Source organism: Podarcis pityusensis (assembly GCF_964106645.2).
Source record: "Podarcis pityusensis genome assembly, chromosome: 8".
Taxonomy (NCBI): domain Eukaryota; kingdom Metazoa; phylum Chordata; class Lepidosauria; order Squamata; family Lacertidae; genus Podarcis; species Podarcis pityusensis.
This window is the reverse complement of record NC_138033.1, coordinates 15437686-15457235: the sequence shown is the minus strand read 5'-3', so window position 1 is coordinate 15457235 and position 19550 is coordinate 15437686. Positions and strand designations below refer to the sequence as shown.

General features: G+C 46.7%; 1 protein-coding gene across 1 annotated transcript; it reads left to right on the top strand.

Moving 5' to 3' along the window:
* Window positions 1-13181: 13181 nt before the first annotated feature.
* LOC308483131 (uncharacterized protein) lies at window positions 13182-18516 on the top strand (the record flags this gene model as incomplete). Its single annotated transcript, XM_081016716.1, has 3 exons — window positions 13182-13402; window positions 14750-15154; window positions 18185-18516. The coding sequence occupies exons 1-3, from the start codon at window positions 13294-13296 to the stop codon at window positions 18514-18516; spliced, it is 846 nt and encodes a 281-aa protein (XP_080872842.1). The 5' UTR covers window positions 13182-13293.
* Between the last annotated feature and the right edge of the window lie 1034 nt (window positions 18517-19550).

Below are 19550 nucleotides of genomic sequence, written 5' to 3'. Positions count from 1 at the left end.
AGGCACCCCACGGGGTGCTTGCCCCATCACCCCTGGGCGCGGCGGCGGGAGAAGCCATCGTGCCCCTGCAGCCACATGTGGAGGATCCTCCGTTCGTGGCTGCAGTCACGAGAAGAGGATTCGCCCCCATCCATACACCATTTGAGGGGCACCAGCAGCAAACCACTATGTACAACGCATGCACGGTGCTGCACACATGTGCTGTACATAGCAGTTTGCCCCCGGAGCCGCCCAAGTGCTGTGCAGACGGCGGCAGGATCCCTCGGTTGCCGCTGCAGCCGCAAGCCACTACATACAGTGCATGCATGCGACAGCAAAGAGAAGAACAAAGGACAATAGTCCCACTTCACGGAACACAGTAACACAAAACATTCTGTTTCCGTCACTTCCCACTCTGTGGAGTCAAAACATATACTGTCATGTGAAAGACAACAATCCCATGACTGCAATCATGGAGCAGGAATTCTAACAGGCGCAAAGTGTGCGCAGCCAGCGGTTTGCCCCGCCCTGGGTGCCAGTTAGCCTTCGTTTGCCCCTGGTTGATGTTGTTGTTGTTTTTGGAGGCATGCAGGGGAGGTGACGATAAAGATAACAACATGTCATTATCTTGCAGCTGGAGGACACAACCCTGTTGACAATTTTATAGCCTCCCTTTCGCAAACAGACCACTTACAACAGGCATAGGCAAACTCGGCCCTGCAGACGTTTTGGGACTACAGCTCCCATCATCCCTAGCTAACAGGACCAGTGGTCAGGGATGATGGGAGTTGTAGTCGCAAAACATCTGGAGGGCCGAGTTTGCTTATGCCTGACTTACAATATGAAACCACACTGAAATGCAGACAGAAAAGAAATGATAAGATGATATCCTGGATAGCTCAGTTGGCGAGAGTGCAGTGCTGATAATGTCAAGGTTGCAGGTTCAATCCCCATATGGGACAGCTGCATTGAGGGGCTGGGCTAGATGACCCTGAGGGTCCCTTCCAACTCTACAATTCTATGATATGGGGCAAATCACACTTTTACAAGATTTTTGTAAGGGCCAGTGGGCTAACTCAGTCCGGTATACCTGAAAGTGTGTCTTCACCCCCATTGTTCAGCCCGAACACTGAGGTCCAGCGCCAAGGGCCTTCTGGAGGTTCCTTCACTGTGAGAAGCGAAGTTACAGGGAACCAGGCAGAGGGCCTTCTCGATAGTGGCGCCCGCCCTGTGGAATGCCCACCCATCAGATGTCAAGGAAATAAACTACTATCTGACTTTTAGAAGACACCTGAAAGCAGCCCTTTTTAGGGAAGTTTTTAATGTTTGATCTTTTGTTGTGTTTTTAGTGTTCTGTTGGGAGCCGCCCAGAGTGACTGGGGAAACCCAGCCAGATGGGTGGGGTATAAAGAAATTATTTATTATTATTTTTTATTATTACTACAAATTGCATGAAGAAATTGAAAAAATGCATTATTGTGGTACCAAAATACTTTTTCTTGGCTACAATAGACTAACGCAGCTTCCCCTTTGAGCTGCAGTGGCTTCAGAGTAATCAAAAGTTGCCTGGAAGGTTCTATGTAAAACTCACCTTTTTGCCATAAGAGGACTCCTGGGCCTTTAACAACCACTCAGCATGCAGAAATTTAACAGGCACAGCTTTTCCTGCTGTGGATGGAATTTTAGCGCTGGAGAAAGCTTCGGTTCTTGAAATTCTGGTTGCTTTTGAATGCTCAAGAGTTTACACGGCGGGGGTGGGGGGGATGGTAACACCCACTTCCCACAAACATTTTGCACAAACCACTTCCTGCCATTTCTTCCTTGCTCCTCTATTACCATGCTTGGGGTGTTAATAGTGTTCTCCTGACAGATCATGGTCTACAACAGGAAACAGAGGCAGCCCTCTTTGAGAAAAGGGATGGCCTGTAAGAAAGGACTATTGTCTTTTCCCCTCACAAAAGCAACTTGCTCTTTTAACAGATGCCTGGACAGGAATGATCTAACAGGGCAGCAACTCTGCCTCTCCTTCAGGGGAAAAACTGCACCTGTAAATTTTCTGCCTGAAATATAGCTGGTAAAAGGTTGAAGCTTTCTTTGGGGAGGGGGCCAGGAGATGGTGATCCTAAATGGAGAGGGATGGAAAAGAGCAGAGAAGCATCAGATCAGCTGAGGAGGAGGTCTAAAATACTAGGGTGGCTGTTGCCAACAGATCAACAATAAAAGATACAACTAGTCTGCTCCATTCTTGTGCCTTAACAGCAGCTTGATCTGCAGAAACCAGCAAGCTGAGCTTTTCATAAGGCAGAGAGAAACACGATAACCTGATAATGCTTTTGAAATAAGCAGCTGTCCTTAAAGGCGCAGTAGCAGCGATTGGAAAACTAAAGGTGGCAGCCCTGAAAATACATTTGAATTCCCTTTGTTTTTGAACCCTGGGGTTCCCTTGCTGGTTTCTGCTGGTGCTGCTCAGTACATAATAGCAGTTTTACGGCTGCCTAAACACCAAGAATAATGGGAACTGTAATTTACCCTTCATAGAACTACAATTCCCAGCATCCTTAACAAACTACAGTTCCTGGGGTTCTCAGGACAGGGTCCTTGTCAGCATTTGTCTGTCTCAAGAGACAATGGAGTGCGCCTCCTGGGGGGGGCGGTCAAACCGCTGGAGAATAACAGCGCCTGTTGTGGCTGCAGAGACCGGTAACTTGAAACTGTTGCCTCCCACGTTATTTTTGCCCTGTTTGCCTGAATCGCTGTGGTGCTTAAGCACCTGCTTTTGTTTATGCCTTTCCCCCAGTACCAATTCCTGCTTTTCAGCCAACCAAACCCTAGCAAGAGCTAAGCTTGGAGGTTCAACGACTTTTCCTGTTCCTCTGAACGACTCTTTCATATTTTCAACAGCAGCCAGGGGATAGAATCTGAGGAAACAATCCTTGCCTGGTTCCAAATCGCCTAATGCTTCATGTTTAGTGTGACTCACTGAATTACTTCCTTGAATCATTCTGAAATAAAAATAAAACATATATATTCTTGTTCCTCTGGACAATTCTTTAAGGTTTTCAATGGGAGCCAAGGGGGATAGCATCTGAGGCAACATACCGGCCTTCTTACAAATCGCCCAATTCCTCATAGTTAGCGCTACTTACTCTGAATCACTTCCCCGGATAATTTTTAAAAAGATGTATTACCTCTGGAGTTTGTATTTTTATTTTTATTTATGAAGTACTGGCAAACCCTTAGGACTTCTCTCCAAGGTACAAGGCCAGGCCTCTTTTGTGAGGTAAAAGTAACGCAGTTGCCTCAGGCAGTGATGTTGGGGGGGAATGTTATTTATTTAGCTTTTTATTTTATTTTAATTTTATTTGAAAGGGAAGGGGGGTGCTGTTTGAATTTAGCACAACTAGAAGCCAGTTAGATCAGACCAAAGGATTATCTGGTCCAGCTTCCTGTTTTCCCACAGCAATTGAATAGATGCATCTGGGAAGCCCGCAAATAGGACATCAGTTCAATAGCTAGAGACAAACCCTCCAAGTGTCCCTATTTTCCTGGGACAGTCCTGGATTTTCAGCAGCTGTCCTGGTTTCTGATTTGATCCCGGAATGTCCCTCTTTTTCTTAGAATGTCCTTATTTTCATTGGAGAAATATTGGAGGGTATGGTAGCAGGGGCGTAGGAAGGGGTGTGGCGGGCTACTGTTTGCCCCAGGTGTCATCCTAGGGGGGGGGTGACAAAATGGCACACTGCGGGGGGTGGCACTTACCGCAGGGCCTGGCCTGCAGCCTGCCCGAGCCACATGTCTCTCCTGGGAGTGACGCGGTGTGTCACGGTCCGGTTCACGGGCGATCGAAGTCCCAGCTGGGGACATTGGGACCAGGGGCAAAATGGCGGGGAGGGAGCAGGAACAGCAGAAGCCAGGAGTCAGGAAGCTCAGAGTCCGAAGGTCAAAGAGCTGGGAGTCAAGAAGCCAAGGGTCCAAGCGTCAGGAAGCAAGAAGTCATGAAGTCAAGGGTCCGAGGATCAAGGAGCAAAACGCAGCAAGACAGGAAACATGTTGCCGTGGCAAAGAGCTTAAGGGAAATGCTGACCTTATATCCCTTCCTGGCTCTTGCCAGCAGGTGCTGTGAGTTACCAATTGGCCACACTTGTGTGGCCGCGCCTTGCCTCTTCAGAACAAATGTAGGAAGGCCCCAGTCCTGCAAGGTCCTACTGGTCACAGGGCCTGGCTCCTGCACGTACTCCTGACACAGTGGCTCGGGGCCTCGCACTGTCCGAAACGGCAGCGTGCGGCTTGCGTCTGCCAGGCAGACTCCGTGGGCAGCTAGCTGCGCTGCCCGCCTGGCGGATCACTGCCGCACCCCTGTGGGTGATACATCCCACCCCTGCTGCTCCGGGTGCCAGAGCTGTTAGCTACACCCCTGTATGGTAGAATGTCCCCATTTTCACTGGAGAAATTTTGGAGGGTATGGAGTTATCCGTCTCCCGAGCCATCAAAAGGCAACCCTATATAGGGAAGTTTAATGTTTTATTATGTTTTTATATATGTTGGAAGTTGCCCAGAGTGGCTGGGATAACCCAGTAAGTTGTGTGGGGTATAAATAGTAAAATTATCATTATGGAAGAGGAAGAACAAACAAGTAGTAGCTTCTTGGTGTGGAGAAAACAGAGAAATGCTGCTGGGCGACAGAGGAAACTGCTCAACACCTACTTTGCCTCTGTCTTCCAGACCCTCCAAGTGTCCCTATTTTCCAAGGACATCCCTGATTTAGAGAAGCCGTCCCGGTTTCTGATTTGATCCTGGAACATCCCACTTTCCCTTAGGATGTCCCTATTTTCATTGGAGAAATGTTGGAGGGGATGTAGTTATCTGACCCCCGAGCTGTTTGAAGGCAATTCTGCATAGGGAAGTTTTCCAAAAAAAGTTCAATGTTTTATTATGGGATGTCCCTATTCTCATAGGAGAAATGATGGAGGGTATGCACACTGCAACTCATGACACTGCAGCACGGTGCGTGCATGCTGGGCACCCACAGTGGTGGTCCTAATTTATCTATTCCTCTTTTAAACCTCTCCGTGCTAGTAGCCTGCTTATGTCAGGAATTGTGCTTGCAGATTAAAGACCTTTCCGTGAAGTTTATTAAGAATTGCTTAGGATGCATTCGCAGGTGGTGAAATTTGCTGGACGCCTCCTCCTTCAGAAAAAGAAAACTCTGAGACAGTTCCTCAAAAATATCTGAGAAATTAGAGTTCACCTCGAGGTGGAACCACAAATTACAGTCATTGAATGTATTTGGTGTCTGAAATCTGCAGACGCACCTCTCTTTTGCCACAAGAGGGCAGCATGCTTATGCTCCATTTCATCTGTAAAGAGTGGCAGAGCTTTAATGTTACCGGTACATCTAAACTTCAAAACTAAACATCAAGGGGGTGGCATGTTTGCTATTCATAGATCTGCCTTGCTCATTCATATATAAAATGTGTGTGTGTGTGTGTGTGTGTGTGTGTGTGTGCACACGGTGCTCTAATTTTTAAAAATAAAGGTAGATCTTTAGGGATAAAAAAAATGGATGTACCGTGCTATATTAGAAGCAAAAAAACATGTTTTGATGAATTGGAAGAGCCACAAAAAGATTCCATTGAGCACATGGATTTATAATATGGACAGATTAGCTACATACGAACGAATTGCATGTCGACGCAAAATAAGAATGGATAAATATGAAAAAATCTGGAACGAATATTAAAGCGATAAGGCGGATAGTGGTGGGAAGTAGAGGGAGGAAAGAGAGAGATGGGAAAATATTGTTAAAAAAGTTGTAGTCGTAGGTATATCAGTGTATTCAAATCTGAATTGTCAAATTGGGTTATTATTGCTATTATGGTTATTGTTGTATGTGTCTTTTGTAGTTGATGTTTGTATCGAAAAAACGATTAAAGTTTTTTTTTTTAAAAAAAAGGTAGATCTGTGTGTGGGGAGCTTAATGCTCCCATGTGACTCCTCAAGCATTTTCTCTCTCTCCAAATATCATCCCCCGAAGGAATTGATGCTCCGGTGTTTCTAAAGGCCAGGGAAATGAACTTGATTTCCAGGAGCAGGAGAGAGGAATTTCTTCTCGAATAAACATTGTGTGTGTGTGTGTGTGTGTGTGTGTGAGAGAGAGAGAGAGAGAGAGAGAGAGAGAGAGACAGAGAGAGAGAGACATCAGAGCCAGAGTAAAGGCTGGAATTTGAGGTATCCTTCATGTACATTAAACAGGAAAAGGGACCCCTGAGCACTAGGTCCAGTCGTGGCCGACTCTGGGGTTGCAGCGCTCATCTCGCTTTACTGGCCAAGGGAGCCGGCCTACAGCTTCCGGGTCATGTGGCCAGCATTACTAAGCCACTTCTGGCAAACCAGAGCAGCGCACGGAAACGCCATTTACTTTCCCGCCAGTGTGGTACCTATTTATCTACTTGCACTTTGACGTGCTTTCGAACTGCTAGGTAGGCAGGAGCAGGGACCGAGCAACGGGAGCTCACCCCATCGCAGGGATTTGAACCGCCGACCTTCTGATCGGCAAGTCCTAGGCTCTGTGGTTTAACCCACAGTGCCACCTGCGTCCCTTTGTGTACATTATGAGTCCCTTTTTGCTCAGAAACTCCTCTCCTTTTCAGGCCCTTCTTACCCATAGAGGCTAGTGGTGTGGGGCGCCACGGCGCCAAGTTCTGGAGGGTGCCAGGCGAGAGTCTGGGGAACACTCAACGAGTGCTCTGAGTGAGCGAGGGTGCGTGCGCAGCTCCCGCCAAGCGTCGGCTTGGGTTTTTTCCCCTTTTAGCCTGCAGGCGCCGAATTCTGCGGGGCACCAGAAGGCTAAAAGGGAAAAAACCAAGCCAACGCTCGGCCGGAGCTGCGCACACGCCCTTGCTCACTCAGCACAGGCCCGCTCGCTCGATGTGCTGCCTGCCATGGCATGAAGCGGCCAGCTGAGCCGGGAGGCACTGTGTCCAGCCTCTGCATCTTCTCCGCCGGAGGAGCCGCCCTTCAGCCGCTGCCCGCCTCCTCAAGCCCTAAAAAAAGATCAAAAACTCCGGGAAGGGGGGGGAGGAGGGATCTTTGCACCATGGTGCCAGATATGCTTAAGCTCCTCTTAATATATTGTGGTATAGCACCATAGTCTTCCACACATCTGCAGGGCTATTGTAAGAGCTCTAAATCTGCTGTGGTGATTGTATTGCAGTCTGTGGTAGAACAGCCTAAGCGACAAAGAAAATTGTGACAACTGTGAAGACTAGCAAATATGTTACTTGTGGACCAGAGTCTACTTCATCAGATACAATCAGAGCTTCAGGAATCACATGATGAGCTTACACGTTACAAAGCTTTTGAAGGAGACTGACATAAATTTCACCCAGAAGGTGAAACTACAAATTTCATTGGCTGAAAGTAGTTGGTGCCTGGAACTTGTAGACAAATCTAGCCACCAGAGGGCATGGTCATGCAGTTCTAATAGCAACGGGCAAGCTTCACATATAGAACAAGAGGTGAGTAGGGAAAGTGTCTAATTCTTACCATCGTTTTGGGTAAAAGGAGATGAATCCTATCCCACCTCACCTCCCTGTGCTCCGTTGCCTCAAGTGCTTTTATCCCAACTTCCAGTTACCATCCCTGTAAAATACTCTTTTGAATTACAGTGGTACCTCGGGTTACATACGCTTCAGGTTACATACGCTTCAGGTTACAGAAGAAGAAGAAGAAGAAGAGTTTGGATTTGATATCCCGCCTTTCACTCCCTTTAAGGAGTCTCAAAGCGGCTAACATTCTCCTTTCCCTTCCTCCCCCACAACAAACACTCTGTGAGGTGAGTGGGGCTAAGAGACTTCAAAGAAGTATGACTGGCCCAAGGTCACCCAGCAGCTGCATGTGGAGGAGCGGAGACGCGAACCCGGTTCCCCAGATTAGGAGTCTACCGCTCTTAACCACTACACCACACTGGCTCCGCTAACCCAGAAAAAGAACAGACCACCGGAACAAATTAAATACTTAACCTGAGGTACCACTGTATTTTCATTTGACACCAAAAAATTGCCCAGCTTCGGAATGAGGAATATGAGTTGGGTTTGTGCAAAGGAGTCCACATAAAAGTCCTTGCTTCTGCATTTTATGGACCTTTGACTACAGGCAGCCTGTTTTTATGAGGCTGGTGTTTGTTAGGGCTGCCATATGTCCAAACATTACAGTGGTACCTGTTGGAATTCTGCCTGGGTCAGAGGAATGTGCCACAAGCGTAGGCACCGGCAGATATTCCTGTCGACCTCCCTGCGTCTCCCAACCTCTGCTGATAAGCAGGCGAGGTCCGGCGATTCTCCTCAAACGTATGAGAGGAACACACCGTTCTTCCTCTCTCCCCTTTGGTGTCCCCAGGGAGGGGAAAGAAGCAGACAGAAAACTATTTACATCATTTATTTCTGCCTCTTACATCAGTACAGAGAATCATGTCTGCACTCAACAACAGCAAGAAGAAAACTCCTCCCAAGTACATCCAGTACGGGTCATATGACACACACACACTGAGCTAACATCCGGTGCTCAGTACAGAATGGACTGCCCCTTTGTTCCCATGGCAACAGTCACAAACATCCTGTCTGGCTTTCCAGCCACAAGCAGCTGGCTGAGCTGCTAGAGCCTTTGCTTGCTGCAGCATTGGTGCTTTATGGTAACATACTCCCCCTAAAGTATCAATGTGTGCTGCGAGCAAAGCGTCATCCAGAGAAGAAAACAAACAGTTGTTATATTTATAACATTCCCCTGTTGTTTCAGTTCCACCCTTGGAACTACCCGCCACTGGTTTAACCAATGTACCTCTCTGGTTGTGTGACTTCGCATTACCTCGGTTAACAACTCTCTGTTGTGCCTTTGTCTCTGACTCAGACACAGCTTCAATCTGTCCTTGGTCGTTTACAATGGCAACATATGCAAGGTTAGCAAACTCCTTTGAATACCTCTTGGGTGGTACACCCTTCGTTGCTCTCTCAGACCTACGTAAAAGTTGCTGCTCTTCTCTGCTTTCTGGTTCAGCCTCTGAACTCTCTGGAGAACCAGTACTAAGCTTAATCAATGGTTCATCCTCCTCTTCTGAGGGTCTAGTCATTATGTGAGATTTCCTCTCAATGACTGTGACAACTGAGCTGTCTGAGCTATCGCTGTCATCATCAGTACTACTGAACTCAATAAGATCAAACTCATCATCATCATCATCATCGTTTCCTGTGGGAAATGTCTGTACTATCCGCTCTTGCTTTGGAGCACTCTCTAGGAACTTTGTGAGAATCACCTGACCAGATTCAGACAAAATTACTCTGTAGAGACCCTTTTCATAACCTACGAAAATGCCTCTGGCATTCTTTACACCACCTGGAGCTTCTGTTCTCACATGAGACCCGAAAACCTTAAAGTAGGCAACAGAAGGTTTTCTATTGAACAGCTTCTCAAAAGGAGAACATCCCAACTCTGTTGAGACTTTTCTCAGCCACACATGAAGATAGGACGCTAGCGATTCGGCCCAATATTCATGTGGCAAATGTGAACTCAGCAATTGCGCATTCATTCCCTTTTGCAATTCTTTGTTCACTTTTACACAGACCCCCCTGTTCCACGCTTCTTGCGAAACTGCCACTTTGTGGTCTATCCCTTTTCCATCCAGGAACTTCTGAAACTTCTGTAACAGAAAAATTTGCTTCTCATCTGTGAAAAGACAATCAATGTTAGCATCATGCATACTTTTAACCTTGTTACAAAATTCCTGAAACTTTTCTAAAGTTTCTTGCGGTTTCTCCATCATATAAACCCAAGAATAATTAGTGAAACAATCCACACACACAAGGTAAAATCGTGCACCGCCTCTAGATGGTTCTAGAGGACCAATCACATCAGCATACACCCGCTGAAATGCTCTGTCGACCTTCTTGGTCTTGGTCACCTTCCTGGTGCTCACACTGGTCACACCTGCGAGAGAGATTTCGTTAGAAACATCAGAAGAATTACATTTCATGTAATCACTTTGATCAAAAGTCAACAAATACAGTCCATCTTTCTCTTTGGCAGTAAGAAACAGTTCTCCATCTTTGTAGATCTTGCAGCTTTTAGCATCATAGGACAGTTTCAGTCCTTTCTTTGCAATCTGCGACACGCTCAGCAGATTAAATCTCAGTTCTGGAACCAGGTAAACATTATTTATAGTCAAGTTCAGACTCTCAAGATACACAGTCCCAATTCCAGTCGCTTCCAACTCTTGACCGTTGGCCTGTTTCACAGTGAAGCTTTGCTTCTTCAACGTCGAAAATAGTCCTCTGTGCGGGCACAAATGTTTTGTACAGCCCGTGTCGATTATGAATGCGCTCCCAACATCTGGCGTGGTTCCTTTCGCCATCATAGCCTTTGCAGGTTTCACCTGGCACTTGGTACGGCTTTTGCCTGACGCCTGAGGCTTCGTAGAGCTGCTCTTTGCTCCTCTTGACTGGCGCGGCTTCTTACAGTTTCGCTGTAGATGCCCAGTCTGTCCACAATTGTAGCATCGGACAGCACTCAATGCTACACCATGCTCTCCAGTAGCATCAGCAGTGGGGGAACTAGAACTCTGTTCTTCCCTCCCCCTGTCCTTTTCTTCCAGTGCAGCAAGTCTGTCGTGTTCATTCAGGACCACAGCACAAACTCTCTCCGCGGTCAGCTGCGCGGCCGGTAGGGAACCAAGCTGACTGGCAACAACCTTGTAGGTGCGGCTAAGGCTGTTTATCATCATGAAGCAAAACACTTCCTCCTGAAGACGGAAATTGCGTTCCACCATCTGTTGACGCAGAAACTTCATTTCTGTCAGGTGCGCTTGAACATCTCCATCAGGCGCAAGTCTCAGATTGGTCAATTTCTCAAAATACAGCAACGCTGAAGAACCAGCATCTCTCTGATGCGTTGTACGCAGCGTGTCCCATACCTCTTTCGCATTTTCTAAATGCTGAACATGCACCAACTGATCATCTGAGACACACAGAATTATAGCAGTCCTGGCCCTTACATTCCGTGACTCCCAACCTCTGGTTGGTGCTGCAGGGATGGGGTTTTCAATTACATCAAAAAGCCTCTGATTCTGCAGCAGGGCCTTCATCTTTACAGACCAAGATGAATAATTGTCATCGGTTAAGGGAGGAGGGCAAGGCAAAGCTCCCCCTTTCTTGGCATCCATCTTGAAGCCAAGCCTCCAGCTCACAATGTCAAACAAACTGTAAAATCCAACAGTCGTTTTTTCCTTTCTTTCTCACGCAGGCAAACTGCAAATTGTTTACGCTCTTTGCACCTGGCAGCTAAACTCAGGCTGCTATTGAAAAGTCCCTTCCAAGAGCACGTAAACCTTGTAGCCAAAACATTCTCTGGTTTTGTTTCGCTTTCCCAGGCTTACACTCAGAGCCTTCTGCGCAGCCAGTAAATTTCCACTTCCGTTACCTAGCAACAATGCATTTCAATAGGACTCCTTATCTACCACAAAAATTTGTGGAATGCAGGCTTCAGCCTTCAAGCTGCAGGCCTCTTCCTCCGGAGCTTTTGTTTTCTTTGAAACGCAGCTCCGTGAACCAGGGAATTAATCTTCCTGCGTTCACACTTTTAGCCCGAAATGCAGCATACCTTGAACTTTGTTGCTCTGGAAAACACCTCTTCTTTCCACCAGCTGTCTGTGGAGCCTCTGGCATCTTTCAGACGCTTTTCTCTTCCTCCTTGGAGCAGAGGAGGACAATCCACCAGCCTCTCATGCAGATGTCCGATGAATCGCAACCATCCTCTGCTACCACTGTTGGAATTCTGCCTGGGTCAGAGGAATGTGCCACAAGCGTAGGCACCGGCAGATATTCCTGTCGACCTCCCTGCGTCTCCCAACCTCTGCTGATAAGCAGGCGAGGTCCGGCGATTCTCCTCAAACGTATGAGAGGAACACACCGTTCTTCCTCTCTCCCCTTTGGTGTCCCCAGGGAGGGGAAAGAAGCAGACAGAAAACTATTTACATCATTTATTTCTGCCTCTTACATCAGTACAGAGAATCATGTCTGCACTCAACAACAGCAAGAAGAAAACTCCTCCCAAGTACATCCAGTACGGGTCATATGACACACACACACTGAGCTAACATCCGGTGCTCAGTACAGAATGGACTGCCCCTTTGTTCCCATGGCAACAGTCACAAACATCCTGTCTGGCTTTCCAGCCACAAGCAGCTGGCTGAGCTGCTAGAGCCTTTGCTTGCTGCAGCATTGGTGCTTTATGGTAACAGTACCTTGGGTTACAGACACTTCAGATTACAGACATTTCAGGTTACAGACTCCACTAACCCAGAAATAGTACCTCGGGTTAAGAACTTTGCTTCAGGATGAGAACAGAAATTGTGCGGTGGCGGTGCAGCGGCAGTGGGAGGCCCCATTAGCTAAAGTGGTACCTTAGGTTAAGAACAGTTTCAGGTTAAGAACGGACCTCCAGAACGAATTAAGTTCTTAACCTGAAGTACCACTGTACTGGGATTGACGTCTGGGTGGAATTTCCAAAAGGTGGTGCTTTGCCCTGGATCTTAGGCAAGTCAATCAAAAGCTCAACAACTTTCGGGGCATCCTGGTTTTTACTTTTTGAAATATGGCAACCCTAGTGTTTTAGTGTTTGTTTTAGTGAGTTTTCCTTCCTCTATTTCTCTACACCTGTGCCTTAAGCAGCAACCCTCTGCCCTGGCTTCTGCAGCCACTTGCTGCTTTCTCTTCTGCCTCTTTCCTCTTCCCCTTTCTTTTTTCTCCTTCTGCAACTCTTGCCCACTCTCTCTGACTTTCCTCCAGATTCCTCCACTGAGGCACCCAGAGAAGGCTACACACCTCGCCTGGCCACCCAGAGCAGAGGAGAGGCCTGGGGGACAAGCAGACAGGTGGGTGGATTCCTAATCCCTTTGAGCCAGAGTGGAGAGACACAATTTTTGCACCCTCGAGGGGCCAACCCCTAGATACACCCTGCTCTTGATTCACAGGTGTCAAGCAGCCTATTCTCAGATCCCTTCTTCTGCGGCCATTTGTTGCTTTTGGAACCCAATAAGAGGAACTGAACTGTGACAGCTCAGCTGGTCTCTTCCCCTCTTTGCACCTCACCCTAATGGGAGACGCAACTGAGTGAGGTTTCCAAGGGTTGCTGTTTGAGCTGCAAGACAGGACCACTGAGCACAGTAGGCTTTCTGACCTCCCCTTCACAAAAGAAAACGCTCAAGGTGGGTCTCTCGCCTATCTCCTTGGCAGGTCACCTGTCCAAGGGCATCACAGCTGGAAAGGGATGCAAGGGGAAAAGAGCTTGAAGCTTCCAAACGTTTCCAGGAAGACTGGAAGTTTGGTCTCCTCTATAATGACAGCGACAATCCTGATCCTCTCCCTGCTCTGCAAAGGTAAGCATGACAAGATGGGTGTGTTCTTGGTCAGAAAGGAGATGGGCTCTGGAACAGGGGTAGGATGGTACTCTGATTGAAGAACCGGGTTTGCTGGATTTGAGGGGTGGGTGCTCCTTGATTCAGCCTTGCATCTAGATTCCCAGGAGGTGATGGTGGTCAGGAATGCCTTTGCCCAGCTTAGTAGAGATGCTTGGTAGGGACGCAGGAAAGGGCCTTCTTGGTGGCTGCCCCCAGACTTTGGAACTCCCTCCCTAGAGAAAATAGACTGGCTCCCTCCTCCTCGTCCTTCCACTAGCCGGTGAGGAACAGACTTTGGGAACTGACTGTTTTAAATGAAAGGACTGGTGCTGTGCTATTTTTATTTTGTACGTATATATTTTGTTTGTATATATATAGAGAGACAGACAGACAGACAGACAGACAGACAGTGTTTTTTTAAAAAAAATTATTAATGTTTAATTGTTGTTTAATTATTGGGATTTCCCCCTGTACTTCCAACTGTTCATATTTTATCTGTAAGCCACCTTGAGTCCCTGTCAGGGGAAAAAGTGGAGTATCAATAAATATATAATAATAAAAACAAGCTGGTGTGTCAGCTGTGCCCATTCCTGTGTAGACTAGGCTACAGAAATAATTCTAAACATCAGATAGTTGTTTATTTCCTTGACATCTGATGGGAGAGCGTTCCACAAGGCAGGTGCCACTACCGAGAAGGCTCTCTGCCTGGTTCCCTGTAACCTCACTTCTCACAGTGAGGGAACCACCAGAAGGCCCTTGGAGCTGGACCTCAGTGTCTGGGCTGAATGATGGGGGTGGAAATGTTCCTTCAGGTATACGGGTCCGAGGCTGTTTAGGGCTTCAAAGGTCAGCACCAACACTTTGAATTGTGCTTGGAAACGTACTGGGAGCCAATGTAGGTCTTTCAAGACAGTAAGTGCCTGTTTTGGGCCCTCTATATATCCTTCAGAGGCTTCCCATCAGTTCATCCTTGTCATGCTCCAAAACTGCTGCCCCTACATTCCCTGTCCCTTTATTGGCTCTATTGATGTTCACAGGGCCAATAAGGAGCTATGGAGATTACTAGGACAACTGAGAACGGTGTGTGTGTGTGTGTGTGTGTGTGTGTGTGTGTGTGTCTGTGTCTGACATCAGGTTCCCCTTGCCAATATCGGCTCTCTCTCTGACCTGGCAGATGGAGCTCTGATGCATCCCATGACCCCCTCAGATGCCTCCCCAAGGACTATAGGACTGTACCCTCATGTACAGAATGGGGGTGGATGGCAAACTCGAAATATCAGATAATTTTAACCCGTTAATTTCTCCACCTTTTACTTCCTCTGGCAGGTATGGTGAGTCAGCTAAGCCCTAGCTTTACATTGACAATGCCTGCCTCTGTCTATGTGCAGAGAGGCCTCTATGTTCACCCTCCCTGCCAGTTCACCTACAACAATCAGCACCAGAACAGTTCAGAGAAGCTATTTGGTTACTGGTTTAAGAATGCGGAGACAAGACACTATCTTCCCTCTTCCAAACGCTATGTCAAAGGTGATCTTGTGGCCACCAACGATGAGAGCCGGAGAATCGACCCCTCCATCATGAACCGTTTCCAGTTAGAAGGGAACCCAGAGCAAGGTGACTGCTCCTTCAGCATCAGTGATGTCCAGTTAGAAGATGAGGGGCAATACTTCTTTAGAATTGAGAAAGGACACATCCTCTATAGCTATGCTTCATTTCAGCTTCTTGTGACAGGTAGGTGGGTTTTCCATTCCTCCTCTGCTTACTGCTCCTTGTTGTTCGGGGGATGGTGTAGGGTGCTCAAGCCCTAAGCCTTTTGCAGTGGACCTGGTACCTCTTGCTCCCTTAATAATTCAAATTATTTTGCTTATTGGTTGGTTAGATGCAGTGCAAAACATGATGCTGATGCAAGTCCAGCAAGGCACCATCTTGATTTCCCAGAGGCAGCTGGGAATTTGCACATGCAGTTTTTATTTAGGTTTGTGTCATATACCTGTGGCCTGCATCCCATAAGTTTCTCACAATGCCCTTGGTTCCTTGACTAGTTTGTTTTTATTTGATGCTTTGTGGTTAGAGAAAAGTCTTCTTGTATATAACTATGTCAGGTACAGCCTCGCCACTCCCTGGATCCAGAAAGGAGAGAGAAAAATGCAAATTGGTTTGTTTGCATAAGATGCTTACTTGATTTACAGTGGTAACTCAGGTTAAGAACTTAATTCGTTCTGGAGGTCTGTTCTTAACCTGAAACTGTTCTTAACCTGAAGCACCACTTTAGCTAATGGGGCCTCCTGCTGCCGCTGCTCTGCCGCTGCACAATTTCTGTTCTCATCCTGAAGCAAAGTTCTTAACCCAAGATAATATTTCTGGGTTAGCGGAGTCTTTAACCTGAAGCGTATGTAACCTGAAGTGTATGTAACCCGAGGTACCACTGTATTTTGGTTCATAGAATTGTAGGGCTGGAATTATCATTATTATGCCATGATTATGCAGAGCTCTCCATAGAGTAGAAGGGGACAGGTCTCTGCCCCTAAGTGCTTGCAATCTGTAACTCCATGGAAGAAGAAGGACAGCATAATGGAGTCCAGGTATCAACAGGGGAAGAAAGAATATGCATTATTTCAGTTACAGGAAGAGTAAGATGTGAGGACTAGGGGATGGGCCAAGGACTTCAGAGAAAATGTGGGTCTCGAGGAAGCTCCCAGAGTAAGTCAAGAGAAAGAGGAACCACATATTTGTTCTGGGAGGCAATTATTTTCATAAGGGACAATAAAGTGGGGAACCTGGAATCGCTGGAAAGAGGAGGGAGCTGCTTGGAAATCCCATCCAAAACCTCCTGGTCAACTGAGCCCAAAACATAGAACAGCTCTCCATGGAGTCATCAGCACAGCATGGAAGCTGGACTTGCAGATCATCATAACATTCTGCTTAGCTGACATGAGCAAAGCTTTCACCTGCAAAATCAGGCATCCTGCATTGCAGGCAAAAACACTTGCTATTTGCAAGTGGACTGTTATGTACTGAGTTGAATGGGATCCAAAATGCAGCAGTCTGATTGGTCCTAGAACAATAGGATTCAGAATGCAGCAGTCTGACTGGTCCTAGAACAATAGGATCCAGAATGCAGCAGTCTGATTGGTCCGCAGGAGCCACCCAATCCAACTCCAGGTGGAAGTGAATCTGCAACCTGATTGGCCTACAGGAGAATCCCAGAATTAGCCAAGCACGTGGGGCCCATTGTGTAAATAATGTATATAAAACAGACATTTCGGGGGAACTTCCATTCCTCACTAATATGAGCTGAATAAAGAGCATGAAATCCACACTCGACTCCGAGTATATTTCATGGACTAAACAGGACAAAAGGGTCTAACAACCTATATTCCTAACACTATACTGCTGCTTGACTTTTGTGTGTTTAAACTCTGCTCTTGGGGGGCTCTCTCCCTCTGGAGTGTGCAAAGTCCCATGTTTCGAATCAAGGCACCCAGCCAATTCTTTCGTTATTTGCCCAACACACGTCAGTCACAGGGATTCATTTCTTTCTTCCCACATAAGAACACTCTGCTGTTTCACATCCTATTCAAACACTATGAAGTTGGGGGTTGGGGGTTGGGGGAGGAAGGGAGTTTGGTGATTCTACAGAGGTCCCTGAGAAGTTCACCACAGTAAACTCTCTGTAACAAAAAAAGAAAATCCTCATAAAAATTAATCAGCACCCTAGTGTTAATTTCTCCTAATAAACATATTTTTGTGCGTAATATTGACTAGTACAGTGGGTTTTTAAAAAAATATATCTGTATTACTTTTCTGTAATATATCAATTTTTCTATACACTAGTTGGCTGGAAAGCTTCATCTCGAGGATTGGAGAAGAGTGAATTTTGAAGGGGAGCTCTGTTTCGGTTTGTGGGTTGGTTCAGAAAGTGTGAATTAGGTAGCTTCTCGTTAAAATACCAACGAAACCAATCCCCTCCCCAGCCCTTCTTCCAACAGACTCTTCAAGGCATCATCTCCTTAAAATAATCCCAGCAGCATCTTATTTACAGGACCGCCTCTCCTGGTATGCTCCACAGAGGACCTTCGGGTCCACGAATAACCATAGTTTAGAGGTCCCGGGCCCTAAGGAAGTCAGATTATTCTCCACCAGGGCCAGGGCCTTCTCAGTGATGGCTCCAACCTGGTGGAATGCTTTGTCCCATGAGACTAGGGCCCTTCAGGATTTAACCTCCTTATGTCGGGCCTGTAAGACAGAGCTATTCTGCCTGGCCTTTAATTTGAATTCAGCCTGGTGTTTTATTTCCCTTCTCTTCCCTAGCCCTTCCCTTTTATGAAGATTATCCGCTCTGAGACCCCACAACTAATTCTCCCCTGGCCTCCTCACTGGCCCAAGTAGGACTAATTCAGCCAGCTAGCCCTGGGGATTATCTAATGCTTATTAGATGGATTTCCCCTAAATTGATTTCTGAACTTTGAATTTTATTGTTATTCATGTTTTTATACTGTATTTTATGCTGCGTTTACAATTAAGTGTTTTAAATTTGTTGTTAGCCATCCTGAGCCCGGTTTTTGAACTGGGAAGGGCAGGGTATAAATAAAAAATTATTATTATTTTATTATATATTATAATCTCTGTATTAGATAACATTTTCAGCATTGCTTGTTGTCATCTGCAGTGCGCCCTCTACTGCTCTGTTGTGCCATCACAGGCAGAGATTCCCTCCCTGTATATAATTAATTCTCCCTTACTCCGCCCCCTCCTTTCCAGATGTCCTTGGATTCAGCAACACCTGGACAAATGCCACATGTTGGCACGAACACAATGGCTTCCTCTGTACCTGCTCCCTGCACCCCAGCCCTCCAGGCCAGCTCCAGTGGCATTTGGGTGGGGAGGTCCTCAGTGGGAATGATACTAATGGGAACCTGCAGGTCTCTTCCTGGGTCCGAGGGAAGGAGGCCACCAGCTTCTTAAACTGGACAGGAACCCTAGATGGAGACCTTAAAATCATCTGTCTTGGGATAAGCCCTTTTGGAAACCACACTCTGCAGTTTCTGCTAAACTCCACTACAACAGGTAATAAAGTGGACTCCAGACTTTAGAGGTTGCATCCAACTAAGTTCTACTCAGAGAAGTCCCATTGGATAGACCTAAGCTGATCAGGTCCATTAATTTTAATGCCTCCACTCTAGGTAGGGCTGGTCTTGGATACAACCCTAGGAATTTTAAGGACTGCTTAAGCACAGTGGGGATTCAAATGACTATTTGTTGGTGGTGTTGTTGTTGTTTAGTCGTTTAGTTATGTCCGACTCTTCGTGACCCCATGGACCAGAGCACACTAGGCCTTCCTGTCTTCCACTGCCTCCCGCAGTTTGGTCAAACTCATGCTGGTAGCTTCGAGAACACTGTCCAACCATCTCATCCTCTGTCTTCCCCTTCTCCTTGTGCCCTCCATCTTTCCCAACATCAGGGTCTTTTCCAGGGAGTCGAGTCTTCTCATGAGGTGGCCAAAGTATTGGAGCCTCAGCTTCACGATCTGTCCTTCCAGCGACCACTCAGGGCTGATTTCCTTAAGAATGGAGAGGTTTGATCTTCTTGCAGTCCATGGGACTCTCAAGAGTCTCCTCCAGCACCATAATTCAAAAGCATCAATTCTTCGGCGATCAGCCTTCTTTATGGTCCAGCTCTCACTTCCATACATCACTACTGGGAAAAGCATAGCTTTTACTATATGGACCTTTGTCGGCAAGGTGAAGTCTCTGCTTTTTAAGATGCTGTCTAGGTTTGTCATTGCTTTTCTCCCAAGAAGCAGGTGTCTTTTAATTTCGTGGCTGCTGTCACCATCTGCAGTGATCATGGAGCCCAAGAAAGTAAAATAGCTTGTCTAACTGATGTAAGAACCTTTTAATGAACACATACAGGCCACATTTGATCATCTGATCGTTGTTCATTCCTTCCTTCATTATTTTATTTGTTTCCCTCTTTTCCACAAAAGAAATCATGATCAAAGCAGCTTGTAACAACGGAAACAGGAATACAGTGGTATCTTGGTTCCCAAACTCAATCCATTCTGGAAGTCCATTTGACTTCCAAAATGTTAGCAAACCAAGGCGTGGCTTCTGAGTGGCCCCAGAAA